At 45.1% G+C, this 14673-nt stretch overlaps 1 protein-coding gene and 1 long non-coding RNA gene across 37 annotated transcripts in view; one reads left to right on the top strand and one right to left on the bottom strand.

The window, feature by feature from the left end:
- RIMS2 (regulating synaptic membrane exocytosis 2) overlaps positions 1-1380 on the bottom strand; it is a 587808-nt gene extending 586428 nt beyond the window's left edge. For 11 of the 35 annotated variants that reach the window (XM_032415999.1, XM_032416013.1, XM_032415991.1 and 8 more), the window contains exon 1: positions 1042-1378. In XM_032415999.1, coding sequence (XP_032271890.1) covers positions 1042-1217 — 176 coding nt within the window. In that variant the 5' untranslated portion in view covers positions 1218-1378. Of the gene's footprint in view, positions 1-1041 lie in introns of all 35 variants that reach the window. The other 24 variants (XM_032415996.1, XM_032415985.1, XM_032415987.1 and 21 more) reach the window with 5 other exon arrangements.
- A 2071-nt stretch (positions 1381-3451) lies between these two features.
- Positions 3452-12189, top strand: LOC116639559. 2 transcript variants are annotated; one of them, XR_004300868.1, is made up of 3 exons: positions 3452-4507; positions 5542-5646; positions 11881-12189. It is a non-coding gene; the product is annotated as an uncharacterized LOC116639559 (long non-coding RNA). The 2 variants fall into 2 exon arrangements; XR_004300870.1 differs by lacking the exon at positions 11881-12189 and adding an exon at positions 9291-10374.
- The last annotated feature ends 2484 nt before the right edge of the window (positions 12190-14673 follow it).

The raw sequence follows: 14673 nt of genomic DNA, 5'->3' as shown, positions 1-14673 counted from the left end.
GTTGGAAAAACATAAAAAGGTTACGCGTCTTCTGCACAATCTCTTTCATACAGTAACTGAGAAATCAAATGCCCATAAAACATTTAAAAGCAAACCTGTAGAAACAAATCTCTTTGCTAGACTGAAAGAAAAGGAGTCTCGAAGCTGTATTTGTCTGGACAGTTCCCTGGTGCTGAAGTTACACAGCGCTAAACCGATGCCTGGGTGCTGCTTTTACTATCCCACCCTCGTCAAAATCCCGGCTGCCTACACTATGAACACGAGTACTAGAACTTCGCAAGGTAGGAAGCATCCCAAACTGCAGTAAGGGTAGGAAAGGGAGCCTCTTCAGAGTCTCTTCAGGATTAAACAGATTTACTAGTTGCAAACAGAAAGAGCAGCAGAGTGCAGGGTGTTAGAACCCGCCGAGGGGGAGGGGCTGGAAGATGGCGGCGGCCGCACACCCACCCGAGACATGCCAGAGCTTAGGCCCCTCGCCTGCACCGCCGCCCTCCTGCCCGCAGCGACCGTGGGCAGCTCTGCTCGTCTCCGCGTTGGAGGCAAAGCCGCCCTGCGGAAACGCCGGACGAGGCGCTCCGGCTGCGCCCGCATCCCCGGCGGCGCGCCTTCGCCCGGGTCCCGGCCGGGGAGCACCTGTGCACGGCCATATTGGATTCACTGCCCCAGTCACTGCCTCCGCACGGGGGCGGCTGGAAAGGAGAGGGGACGCGCAGAGCCTGGGTTCAGCTTCAGCCCCGTGGGGGCCCTGGAGCCCAACTGGCCCGCGGGGGAAGCCGGAAGGACGCCCGGGAAAATTACAGCGTCCAAGGGCTCGCCATCCTCATCTCAACCGGCCTCGGCGCCCTCCCTCCCCGACACACACCCCCGCACTCTGACACCCAGAAAGCAGCCCCGGCGGCCGGCGCCGGCCGCAACCCTCGTGGCCCAGGCGCCGCCGGCTGGAGGGAGGGCGGCGATCCCCGGCGCGCAGGCGGCCGCAGGGCAGCGGCCGTGGGGGCGGAGGGTAGGGAGGGAGGCGGGAAGATGGAGCCGGGTCCTTACTTGAGCACCGACTGCTCCTTCTCCTCTTCTTTCTTCTGCCGATCCATGACGGCCAGGATGATTTTCCTCTCCTCCTCCGTGAGGTGGCTGAGGTCGGGCATCTCGGGCTGCAGGGGCGGCTGAGAAGCCGCCGGGGTGGGAGCCGGGCGGCCCCGCGGCCCGACAGGAGCCGACATGTTTGGTGGAGCTTAACCACCCTAGGGAAGCAGGGAGGCAACTCCACTGGCGGCGGCGGCGGCACCCGCGCGGGCGGCTGGGGCAGCCTCCGGCGCTGGGACAAATACATACAAATCAATGGCCTTCAATCCGAGGCGACAGCCCCCCTCCCCCAAGAAAGAAAGAGCCGGGGCGGGGGGGCGGGCGAGAGGGCGAGCGCGGGGGTAGTGAGGGCTGAGGAGTGCGCTCCGGGAAATGTTTCTTCTTCCCGGGGGCGAAGGGCTGGCAAGTGAGCGGTTTGGCAGAGAGAGCGGGAGGCCGGGCCGGGACGCGGTGTGCGCGGAGCGGCGGGGGAGGGTGGTGGAGTAAGGTGGCGGGGACGGCTAAGGGTGGGGTGACTGGAAGGAGCGGGCGGGAGGGCGGCGCGCCGGCCGGGGCGCGAGTGTGTCCGGCGGGGGCGCGCGCCGCCGCGGAGGGGAAAGGGGTAAGCTGCGAAGTAGCCCCCTGGGGGAGTCCCGGGGACTCGCTCCAGGCGCTGGGAGGCAGCGTCCTGCCAGCCGGAGGGGCGCCGGGGCGGGAGCCGAGAGGGTAGTAAGGAAACAGGGGCTAATTCCCCAGAGAAGCAGCTCAGCTGTCCCGCCGACTGACGCGTCACTGGGCTTCCAGGCGCCGCGGAGGGAGGACCCCTCCAGAAACAGCCGGGAAAGGGCCGCGGGGCCGAGGACGGCCGCCGGAGACCGCTCCGAGCTAGAGCGGAGAAGCGAAAGCGAGGAAGGGATGACAAGGGCTCGCGGCGGAGATTCCCGGGGCCCATCGGCTGCCAACGCCCGGATCCGAGCGAGCTCCGACGCGTAGCAGGGTCGGGCGCTGGTGCTTCCTCATCACGCGCCTGCCGGCGGACCCTCAGCCGCCGCCGCCCTTGGGTCCCTGGAGTCGGCGCCGAGGGCCGACTCCCTACGCCGCTGCTGCCGCCGCCGCTCGGTGCCGCCGCCAGCGCCTCCTCCGCCCCTCCGCCTCCCGGGCTCCTCCCGCGGGGGCCGCGTCACCTCCCGGCCGCCCAGGCCAGGGCACGGCGAGCACCCCTCCCGAGCGCGACCTGTGGGCTGGGGGCGGGCGGGGAGGTGGGGTGGGGAGCGAGTTTTCGGGGGGGGGGGGCTGGAGAACTAGAGCCTGTGAGGGGGCGCCTGAGGAGTCGAGAGTCGGGGCGAAGAGTGAGCCTTGGTAGATGGGGGCGCCCTGGGGGTCGGGTCGGGCGGTAAAGGAGTGGGAGCCTGGGGGCAGGGGAGGAGATGGGGTGTGACTGGGAAGTGGGGGCACCTCTGGTTTTAGAAAGGAGGGAACTGTTCGGAATAAGGGAGAGGATGTCCAGGTGTCGGGCTTGGAGGTGTAAGAGGGAGTGCGTGGAGGGGCTCCCCAGGTGTCGTGGGTGGGGTCCTGGAAGAAGGGTCTCCTTGGGTGCCGGGGGTGAGGGGGCTCTCCAGGGTTCCTTAAAAGGAGGGAGAGGGAGCTATGAGCAAGTAGGGAGTGCAGGTGATGTCGAGGACCAGGAACCCTGTGCAGGAGGTGGGGGTTGGGGAGGGGAGGATGAGGAAGTTCTGGAAAACTGAGGGCTTTTGGCCAAGAATGCGTGGAGAGGTACTGAGGGGACAACGTGGGAGAGCGCGGAGAAGTAGGGATATGAGATTGGGGGAGTTAGGGTTTGTCTGGGAGAGGTGTGAGGATGAAGAGGAGACGGGAAGCCGTGAGGGTGCTAGGATAATCCGGTGGGTGAGAACGAGCCTGAGCTTGGGCCAAGGGCTGCGGTCTATTTGGCCCTTCCTGGGGGGCCTAGTCTAGAGAGAAGAGGCAGAGGAGCGAGGGCATCAGGTTAACGTCTGCGTCTGTTTTTAGAGGCACAGAGATGGATTCAGTGAAAGGTACAGAGAACCAGCTGAGGGAGAATGGCAGTGGCTGCCGCCGCCTTCTCTGGACCCAGCTGAGCGCAGTCCGGACAACCCTCCGGGTGGGGGCAGGACTGGGAGCGAACTGGGAGGGGTGGAGGAGAGGCCCCATGGCCCTGACTGGGGGCGCATCACTAGTGACCATCCTCTTCTGGGCGCTCTCCACAAGAGAGTTGGGGAGTGTGTGTGTGTGTGTGTGTGTGTGTATTATGTGCACACCCCTACCTCACCTTCCACACTTGCAGTGTTTAGTACCAGGCCAGATTATGGTCAGATGAGTAGTGTAAGGCCTTTGGGGATTGTATTATATTTACCTTCTTGGTGTGTAGTAAGCACTCTCCCTCCTGCCTCTGTTCCCCAGGTACCATATGACTAACTCCCAATTTAAGAGAGCTGGGGACAGACAAAGCAGCCCTAGAAGTCTCTTGTGACTTCTAAGCTTAAATGTCTGTGTTTCTTTTCTCCCATGCCTTGTAATTGGGAAGAGGGAAGAAGGAAAAGTTTACTTAAGTGCTCTTGTTTTTTTAACTCCCCTGCTTCAAACCAAAAGAGCATACTCCAAATGATTCCTTTTTCATCTTTTTAGAGCTAAGCAAACTAGAAGAGATCATATGTATCCCAATTTACTACATCAAAAACTAATGATGTAATGTATGGTGATTAACATAACATAATAATAAAAAAAATTTTGTTTTAGTTGAGAGTTAGAGAATTTAATAAATCTCTAAGCCAACCTCATCATCCTACGGGAAATTGAAGACTTAAAAATCAGCCAGCTAGTAAATGGCAGCACTACAACTAGAACCTAGATATTTTTACTCCAGTGTGAAACCATGGTGGTTTTCAACCCTGGCTGCACATTAAAATTATCTGGGTCACTTTTCCTGGGTACCTGGTATCCTGGTAAATCTGGGTATTTCAAAAATACCACCTGGGTCCAACCCTAGATCAAATGAATCAATCTCTGGGGTTAGGACCCTGGCCTGGTCATGGGTATATTTTGACACTCCCTAAGTGACTAATGTACAACAAAGGTTCAGAATTACACCGTGAGCATCGCAAAATAGAAAACAGGAGGAACTGGGAAGCGGAGAACAAGAAGAACACTTCTTTTAGTTATTTTAGGTTGAGTACGTAAAGGTAAACTTCAAAGCGGTTGTCCAAATTAAACAGTTTCGGTGTTCCCTTTACAGTAGAGCCACATCCTGGACCCTGCACTATTTTCTACCAGTAACACAGCATGCGGGGTGCTAGTGGCTGTGTTTCCCTGCACCCCCACTGCCTCTCACCTCCCTGGAGACACTGTGAAATACAATGCACAGGAGATGGTATCATGGGGACAGCTGACTTCTTACAGGATTGAAACAGAAGTGAGTGATCTTACTGTGTTTCATTTTTACATTTCTTTACTACAACACATGATTTTCCTATTAAAGGGAATCCTCAGGAAGTATCTTAAAATCATCTTCTACCTTGATTCATGTATCTTTCCGAGATAAAAATGTGTCAGACTATATATCATATGGATAAAATATCACATAGAGGGGCGCCTGGGTGGCTCAGTCGTTAAGCGTCTGCCTTCAGCTCAGGTCATGGTCCCAGGGTCCTGGGATCGAGCCCCACATCGGGCCCTCTGCTCCGCGGGAAGCCTCCTTCTCCCTCTCCCACTCCCCCTGCTTGTGTTCCCTCTCTTGCTGTGTCTCTGTCAAATAAATAAAATCTTTAAAAAATATATATATCACATAGAATTTTTAATGGGCTACTTTTCAAAGTAATAGGCCCAACTTAATATAAGATTGCTATGCTCAGAACTAAAAGTACCTTCAAAATACCTCTATCCTTCAAAAGATCTCTATCTTTTGATCTATAGTCTGGAGCTTAGAGGCATTTTGTTTGTTTGTTCTGGTTTCGTATTTACTTAAAATGCTTATCATATCTTACTGTATCCTGTATGGCATATGTTTTGCTTGGGCATGTCCCTCAAATATATGAATTTGAGGTTGAGTTCAAACTGATTGTTCTTAACTTTAGAAGTAACTGACCATCTTCATCATTGAATTCTCAAGGTCCTCTTGACAGGCTACACACTAACTCCAAAGTGCAAGTCCTTTCTTCAATTCTGATAGGGACCCAAGTTTGTAAAGCCTGTAAGTCTGTGGACTTTAATTTTTACATGTGAGTAAGAGCTACTTGTAATCTACTAAATAAGTCATATGAGGCATATGTAAACTAAAATCATAAACTAATCACTAGAATCTACTGAGGACTCAGCACTCTGCTAAGATTCTCTGGCTCCCTGAAATCATTGAAATCATTGCAGCTTTCTTACTGTACATGAATATACGTAGGTGGTTGGTATTTCTATAGTTTCTCCTAACAGATCTCCCTGCTTGTATCCTCGCAGCTCTGCAGTCTTTTCTCAACACAGCATGAAGAGCAAGCCTCCTGAAACATTAATCAAATCATATCACTCCACGGGTCAAAATCTTGTGGTGGCTCTCCATATTCAGTAAGTCAAAGTTAAACTCTTTAATTGGCCTACAAGTCCCACATAATCTCTCTGACCTCATCCACTACTTTCTTTCAGGCTTTCCTCTAGCTGTTCCCTCTGCCTAGAACACTCTTCGCTGAAGTATTCACTTGCTGACTTCCTCTGCTCCTTCAAACTTTTGCTCAGTTATTCATCCTGTTTAATATTCCAGCCTGCCCCACTGCTCCCTGGTTGCTCCAATCTCCATTACTGTACCCTACTTTTCTTTTTTCCATAGCACTGGCCGTTCTCTGACAACTTTTACTCCACGTTCACTAATATCCCAATACTAATGTATATCATTAGTTATCAACTTCCCTCTACTGGAACATAAGCATATGCACAGAGCAGGATTTTTACTCATGTAGCCCAAACACCTAGACAGTACATAGCACGTTGTAGGTGTTCCAACAAACACCTGTTGAATGAATTTCTGGAGAGAGAATTTGTCATCATTATTGGTTTAAGTTGGGCAGGAGAAAGGGGGAAAAGCATTCTCAAAAGAGGGAAACACAGGTACAGAGCAGTAAGATCTAAACTTTGTCAAGGTATATAGGTTCCTTTACAGTTCATCTCCTGCCTACCTCTAGGCTTTTCTCCAATCCAGCCTACCAACATATTCCCCTCTGCAGCCATGACAACCATCATGCACTTTACTGAATGTGTAGTTTCTCATTTCTGTGACTTTCTACTCCCTCTCCCATAACCCTCCTCTCAGTCAGTTATCTTCTTTGTCTTCATATGCTCATCCCTCCCTTTCTCCTCTTTCCAGCTTTTTAGCCCAGGCTCTCTCAGCACTGCTCAGACCTTGCTCACAGATAACACTTGTCACATGGCATTGTAAGCATTTACTTCCTTCTCTGTAGCCTCAACTACACCATGAATTCTTCAAGAGCAAGGAATATGCCTTTCACTCCAGTTTCCCCACGGCCTGCCAAACTGTCTTATATGTTATAGGGGCTCAATAAATATATGCTCCACAATTACATGAGTGGTCACAAAGTAATGAGAAAAATCACTGTTACTGGAGTATGCAGGGAAAGAGGCAGAGAATTGTAGCAAGACATAAAGCCGGAGAAATAGGTTGTAGGAAGATTATGCTACAACCTTATATGCTGTGGTGAAGAATTTGAACTTGCCCTATAGTCCTTGGACAGGCAGTGGAGGGTTTTTTTATGCACAGGACTGACATGATCAGCTTTAATTTTCAGGAGAATATCCTGCCTTCAATTCCTCATCCACATCCAAAACAGCTGCTAATCGAATTACGGAAAGGACACAGATGTGCAGTGGGCTTGGAGACACAATAGCAGAGTTTTTACCTCCTGTCTCCAGAATTCATTTTTCGGGCCATTTTGCTCAGTAGATTAAAACAGCATGATAACGAGGCCAAGGTCATGGTTTAAATCCCTGGGTGAGTCAGTCAGTGCAGTGGCCACAGCTGACTGTTCATCTTGCCAGTTGTCAAATGACAACATGTTATTCCTTGACCAGGAACTGTGTGGAAGAATATGACTGGTTCACCAAAAGTTAATCAGCATTATTGGAAAAGCAACACAAAGTACTTAGCTGTGGTTATAGGACCATACTGTCATTTTAATTAAAATAACAGTATTATATTAGGGATAACAAAAGAGCAAGCATCAGAGAAAGAATACATTGTTTATTCCTAGAAAAGAAGCTCAAGATTAGTACAGTTTAATTATTGGGATTTGAGGCAAGAAGTAATGAAAAATTTAGTGGATGTTGGTGTAGCTAAGCTTTATTAATTACTTTTTGTGTATTTAGCCATGTAGGAGGTTATTTCTTAATTATTATGTCATAAAACCCATAGAGTCATTTATATTAAAAGGATCTGGGAAAATCATATTCTAATCATCTTTCATTTATAGCATTATAAAATTATTTCGATTTTTATTCCCTCCTAGCAGTCAGGGAGCACATCTTTAAAGTGAAAAAGGACAATATTAGAGATTGGGACATAGAGGCATAACTGATGTTACTATTTTCTTAATTATACCTTCATCTTAGTTATAACTCTGACCACTTATAGAAGTAAAAAAACAAGTGAATTTTATGAGATCAGAAATAAATTAAAAATCCCTAATGAACAAATGGATCTAGGCATTAAATAGCAATTAAATAGCAACAGCTGCTAACATCATAAAAGATAATCAGCCAGGCATTATGTGCTTCCTGATAGAAGAACAAAGAACACAACACAACCTGTGAAGTTGTCTTGCAAAAAAAGGAAAAGAAAAAAAAAAACCTGAATTTGAACATCTTCTGGATCCACCTATCAATTACAGGAAACACTGAGAACAAAGGAACATATTAAACTGCACCATGTAATATGTGGAATGAAATTCAGGTTTTTCAGCAAAATACATTACAAGGAAAAAATAAAGAGCTGGAGGGAGGATCTATACTTTAAATGAAACCTAACAGACCTCATCCAAGAATTACATGAACCTCATTTGGACCTTGATTTTTAAAAAAAGACTGGAAAAACTTTTGAGAAAACTGGAAATTTGTACAGTAGCAAGGTATTTGATAAAAATAGGTAATTATTGGTTTTTTAGGTTAATAATGATACTGTGATGATATTAAAAAATAAAGATTCCCTAGTGATACATACTAAAATACCTATGGATGAAATTACTGGATGCGATATCTGAGATTTGCTTCAAAATAATATGGGTGGGGGTGTGAATGGAGCAAAACTAGTCATGGAAGACAGTAAAAAATCCTTCATAATAAAAGTTTTTAGCAAAAGAATAAGAGTCTCTAGCTTCCATTCTGGCTGACTTTCATTAAACTGGAAAATCAACAAACTCAGATAACCTTTTCTCAAGCATTTATTATTTGATACATACCAGGTTAGCTGCTTTCACATTTTTTACCACCTTCTCACACCATCCCATGAAGAATTAGTATCACTCCATTTCACAGGTTAGAAAACACCCTGAGAGGTTAATTGATTTGACTGGAGGAAGAGATTGAATTCCAAGGCAAATTTTCAAATCGAGGTCTCCCAGCTCCCTGACCAAAATTAATGCCACTACACACAATTGCTTAATATGGTTATATGCATATATTGTTTCCCTGACTAAAATACGAGTAAACTTTTACTGCAATATTTAACATATAATAGACATCATAAGATAGTTATATTTAACCCAAACTGTCACACTTAAAATGGCAAAAAAAAAAAAAAACCAATTATAACAGAAACTAATGTTTAGTTAAGGTGACCGTATGTTCCAGTTTGCCTGACACTATCCCAGCTTGCCCAGGACAGCCCTTGTGTAATCTGTGGATCAGGGGTAATTACTAATTACAACTCCTTTCACTCTCAAAAGCACCCCAGTTTGCCCATCAGATTTTGTGGTTGTGCCGCACTTGGTGCAATATGAACTGGGCTCAGATGGACAATATGTAATGGGTATAGAAAATCTATTTCAATTCAAACAGTGTGTTCCAAGATAAAGGTCTGTGTCATAACCATCATGTATTTACCATACTACATTCTAGACATTTAATAAATTTGATTGAAATAGAGTTAACGAATTCTCCATTAGAAAAGAGTAAAACCCCTCTGATTAGATTATACTCTCCCCTAGGACAAGATTTTGACTCCTTCTGGAATCCAGAAATAGGAATACCAAGAATACTGAGCCCATCTTCTAATGCAGATTCATGGCAAAAATGGATCAAACAGCCTAGGATTTGTAAGACAAGCATAATAATGGTTATAGATGTCATCCACATAGGCTAAAATACAGTGCAAGAAGATAAAGAAATAACAATCTTCCCAACTGGAAGCAAAGATAATAGTTGTTTATTTGAAAACATGTAGGAAGTGATTGTGGAAGTGTTGGCCAAAATCTAATGACTTAGGAATAGCCTGCAATCTAAGATTTCCAACAAAATTGTGGCTTTCAGAGACACGGAATGGGTTGATCTTCTGCAACATGAACTGGCTGCTGTATATTTCAGATGTCTGCCTCTGCCTGTGAGGATCACTGTAGCCTTATCTAGATGGTGCCTGATCCAAATGCTTTCGTCCATGTCCTTCACTCTGCCAGACACTGAAATTCAAGAAACTGCATCCTAGATCTGATGGAAGGAGAGGCAAAGCTTACTATCAGCTTTGTACTGATGATACTGCATCCCTAATTACTTCACTATCTTTCTGATTAGCGTCATATAACACTAAACTGAAAGGGAGATAGAACAGAGTCCTGTCATTTCCCACAAGGGAAAGGTGAAGAAAAGATTAGCAGAAGAGATCAAGACTAATTCAAGTCTATTAGAGTCTTTACCTTAGTGATAATTTAGTTCATCCAAATACCAGAGAGAGAGTAATAGATTTATCATATTTATTGGCTGTGTATTTTATAGGGTGCCTCATATATAGAGAAAATGTCACCATGCCAATAATTTTGGAGAAGTTATTCAACTTTGGGAGCTTTTGTCTTCCTCTTATAAAATAAAATTCTTCTACCAGGTGATCAGTGAGATTCTTTCTACCTTTCAAATGTAATGATTCTATAAAATACTACCATTATCTAAGACTTCCAAAACATATCACTCAAACAGCAAGCATGTACCAGGAACTACTGAGAAGAACATAGCTGTATTTCTCAAGAAATAATGTCTCCCTCAAAAACTCCATAAGTCTAGCATGAGGCACAAATATTTATAATCCATTGTGGTACATGCTATAAGGTATCTATATAATTCTGTGGGAGTACAAAGAGAGGATATACCTACCTTTTATGAGAAACCATAGAAAATTTTCGATTTTTTTTGTTTTTTTTAAAGATTTTATTTATTTATTTATTTATTTATTTATTTATTTATTTGAGAGAGAGAGAAAGCATGAGTGGAGAGAGGGGCAGAGGGAGAGGGAGAAGCAAGCTTCCCGCTGAGCAGGGAGCCTGATGAGGAACTCGATCCCAAGACCCTGGAATCATGACCTGAGCTGAAGGCAGCTGCTTAACGGACTGAGCCACCCAGGTACCCCAAAACCATAGAAAATTTTCAAATGGGTTTTGAAAGAAAGGTTATTTAGGCAGAAAAACAAAGATGAATACATGGAATTGCAAATTATTTTGTATGACTTGGAGTGTAGGTTTTAAGAGGTTGGGAAGGGGCGGTTGCTGCAAATGAGGCTGGAAACAGAACCTCTAAGATATGGTAAGGAGTTGGACTTCATCCTGCAATAGTGCTTCCCAAACTTGAATGTGCATAAAAATCACCTTTGTAGATTTCATTAAAATGCAGATTCAGATTCACTTAGTTTTGGGTAGAGCCTGAGAGTCTACATTTCTAGTGAGCTCCAAGTGATGCCTCGTATACCACTGATCCATGGACCACATTTTAAGTGTGAAGTGTATTCTAAAGTGGGAAAGTGATATGGTAAGATTGTTTTTAGGAAAGGTTACTCTATGAACAGGTAGGAAGTGGAATGAACAGAAGCAAGAGTGGTGCTAAAGAGAAAAATGAGGAAGCTATTGAAATAATGAAGGTCACATAGAACCTGAACCACAGTAATGGAGATGGAAAGGAGGCGGTGTCTTTAGAATATTTCTAAGATGTAGGATGAATAGGACTTGATGACCAATCAGTTGTAACAGGTGAGGGAGAGAGAGGAGTCCACACAAGAATCCAGTAGTCCCACTTAATTTGATTTAAAGATAGAAAATCTCATTAAATCAGTATTGAACTACATCCGCAAAATAAGAAAAGACCATAAAAACACACTTGTTTGGCTATAGCCATCTTTGGCTATTGTTCTATTTAACCCTGTAATAGTCTCAGATGGATCTAGAACTATGTTGTCCAACATGGTAGCCACTAGCCATCGCCACACTAGCCACATGTGGCTATTTAGATTTAAATCAATTTATTATTATATTAATTAAAATTAAATAACATTAGAAATTCAGTTCTTCAGTTACACTAGTCACATTTCAAGCGCTCAATAGCTGTATATGTGGCTAGTGGCTACATCTTGCAGAGTACCAGTATAGAACATTTTCACCTTAGAAGAAATTTCTGTTCCACAGCATGATAAAGGATCAGTTCAGCATCTGTATTGCAGGGCATCAACATAAAAAGCATCCCAATGTCTTTATTTTTTTATTTCTTTTAAATAAAATATATCATTTTGTAAGATGTTTTTAATATTTTTTTTTTACCCAACAGTCAAGGAATTAAGAAATGGTAACATTTGAAAACCACGTTGAAGGTGAGGAAATCTTGGCAGGCTCAACAACATCGTTTTCCTTTGAGAAACAACACCAGCGTTTGGAAATCCCAGAAGATGTCTCAAGATTATAACACCCTTGAGAAAATGAGCTCATTTGTAAGTAAGTGCATGAGAATGGTAACAGACACATTCCCCATATGTAAGCAATGGATAAATAAGGCTTCATTGTAAAGCTTCATGCAATCGCCATGAGTAGTTTAAAGATTTATTTATCTGAGAGAGAGAGAGTGAGAGCATGAGCAGGGGGAGGGGGCAAAGAGAGAGGGAGAGGAAGAATCTCAAGCAGACTCTGTGCTGAGTGTGGAACCTTGAGATCATGACCTGATCCAAAACCAAGAATCAGATGCTTAACTGACTGAGCCACCCAGGAGCCCCTGCCATGAGTAGTTTAGACAAGAAGGAAGAACTGAGTACAACGGTTTAAAGATGGAGTCTGTTCTAGGGCTTTTCCCCATAGCAACAGACAACTTACCAATAAAGAAAGAATAAAGAAAGAAAGCATCCCTGTTGGGGCGCCTGGGTGGCTCAGTCGTTAAGCGTCTGCCTTCAGCTCAGGTCATGATCCCAGGGTCCTGGGATCGAGCCTCGCATCGGGCTCCCTGCTCCACGGGAAGCCTGCTTCTCCCTGTCCCACTCCCCCTGCTTGTGTTCCCTCTCTCGCTGTGTCTCTCTCTGTCAAATAAATAAATAAATAAATCTTAAAAAAAAGAAAGCATCCCTGTTTTACTCTTACTTTATGTTTAATGAGAAAATTGTGGTTTCAATGACTACCTCAATGAAACTAGTATCTAAAATTGTATCTCCGGGGCACCTGGGTGGCTCAGTTGGTTAAGTGTCTGCCTTCGGCTCAGGTCATGATCCCAGAAGCACCCCCATCAGGCTCTCTGCTCAGCTGGGCACCTGCTTCTCCCTCCCCCTCTGCCTGCCTCTCTGCCTACTTTTGCGTGTGCTCGCTCTCGCTCTCTGTGTCAAATAAAATCTTAAAAAAATAAATAAAAATAAATAAAATTGTATCTCCAGCTTCAGTCCTTCATACTCAACTGTCTGTACAGCATTTATACTTGAGGGTTCCACTACTGCCTCAAACTTAATATGCCTAAAACAGAATTTATCCACGACTCCCTTCCTCAACAAAAGAATAAAGTTCCTTTTCTGACTTCCACTTTTCTATCACTGGAGTCATCATTTCCCCCCAGACCTTCTGGAGCAGAAATGTCAAAAATATCTGTAATTATTCCTTATGTTTTGCTTACATCTAATCAGCCCCTACATACTATTATTTCTTTATAATATCTCAGAGATATTAAATTCTTCTCACTACCACCACTCTAACTTAGGTTATTATCACATGCCACTCAAATAATTACAGTATCCTAGGTATGTTGTAGAAGAAAAACCACTGGACTTTGAGTCAGTGTACCACTAGTTAGTTATGTCATCTTAGGTGTCACAATCTCCGAACCCTAAATTCCTCTATAAAATGCGTAGAACTGGATAAGATAATCACTGTGTTCTCTTCAGTTCTAAAACTTTGTGCCAGAACTACTTTCCCTTGCTTCACTCCCTTCTATTCTTCCCTCCAAATCATTCCACACACCACTCGAAGATTAACGTTTTAAAAGCATCACTTTTGGGTGCCTGGGTGGCTGGTTGGTTGGTTGGTTAAGTGGCTACCTTTGGCTCAAGTCATGATCTCGGGGTCCTGGGATTGTGTCCTGCATCGGGTTCCCTGCTCAGCAGGGGGGCCTGCTTCTCCCTCTGCCTCTGCCACTCCCCCTGCTTGTGCTCTCTCTCTCTGTCAAATAAATAAATAAATTATTTAAAAAGCATCACTTTTGGGCGCCTGGGTGGCTCAGTTGGTTGGGCGACTGCCTTCGGCTCAGGCCGATCCTGGAGTCCCGGGATCGAGTCCCGCATCGGGCTCCCTGCTTAGCAGGGAGTCTGCTTCTCCCTCTGACCCTCCTCCCTCTCATGCTCTCTGTCTCTCATTCTCTCTCTCGCAAATAAATAAAATCTTAAAAAAAAAAAAAGCATCACTTTTATTGTTACATGAAGGAGGCACACTAAAGCAATAGTTAAGGATATCAGCCCTAACGTCAGAATGCAAGTATTCTAATCTCAGCTCTGCCAATTGTCAATCATGTTACTAAGCATGTTCCTCATCTGTCAAACAGGAAAAGAGAGAGCACCTCATTAAAGATTTCAATAATTAAATGGGGTAATACATGTATAAAGCCTGGCACATTGTAAGTGCTCGATAAATGTTATTCTGACATTTCCCAATCAAAACTCATTAATTGACCCTGCCTACAAAACAAGTCCAAAATCCATACCCTGAGTTTTCAATGTTTCCTTACACTTGCCCTGACAATTATATTCTATAGACCCTCCACCCCAAACATATTAATCTATTTTCTATCTTCAAGGGGTTTCTGACTTATTTGCATCTCTTCAGTGTCACTTATGCCCAGAACACCCCAGCCTCTTTACTTATCTGAAATGTAGCCATCTGAATCAGAAGGCTTTCAGCTACATGATACAAAAGACCAACTTAGACAAGGTTAAATAATAAGGAAATATATTGGTCTAGTGGTAAAACAGGTTTCAGATTGGCTTGATCCAGTGGCTCTACCTCTGTTTCTTTGCAGTTCTCTTGCCAGCGCCCTCCTCCCTATATTTCCTTGGCCCTTAAGCTGACCGACATCTGGAAAAATGGCTGTAATGGTCCC

This window comes from Phoca vitulina, unplaced genomic scaffold (genome assembly GCF_004348235.1).
Source record: "Phoca vitulina isolate PV1807 unplaced genomic scaffold, GSC_HSeal_1.0 scaffold18, whole genome shotgun sequence".
NCBI lineage: Eukaryota > Metazoa > Chordata > Mammalia > Carnivora > Phocidae > Phoca > Phoca vitulina.
Note: the sequence above shows the minus strand (reverse complement) of the source record. Positions and strands in the feature narration are given on the sequence as shown.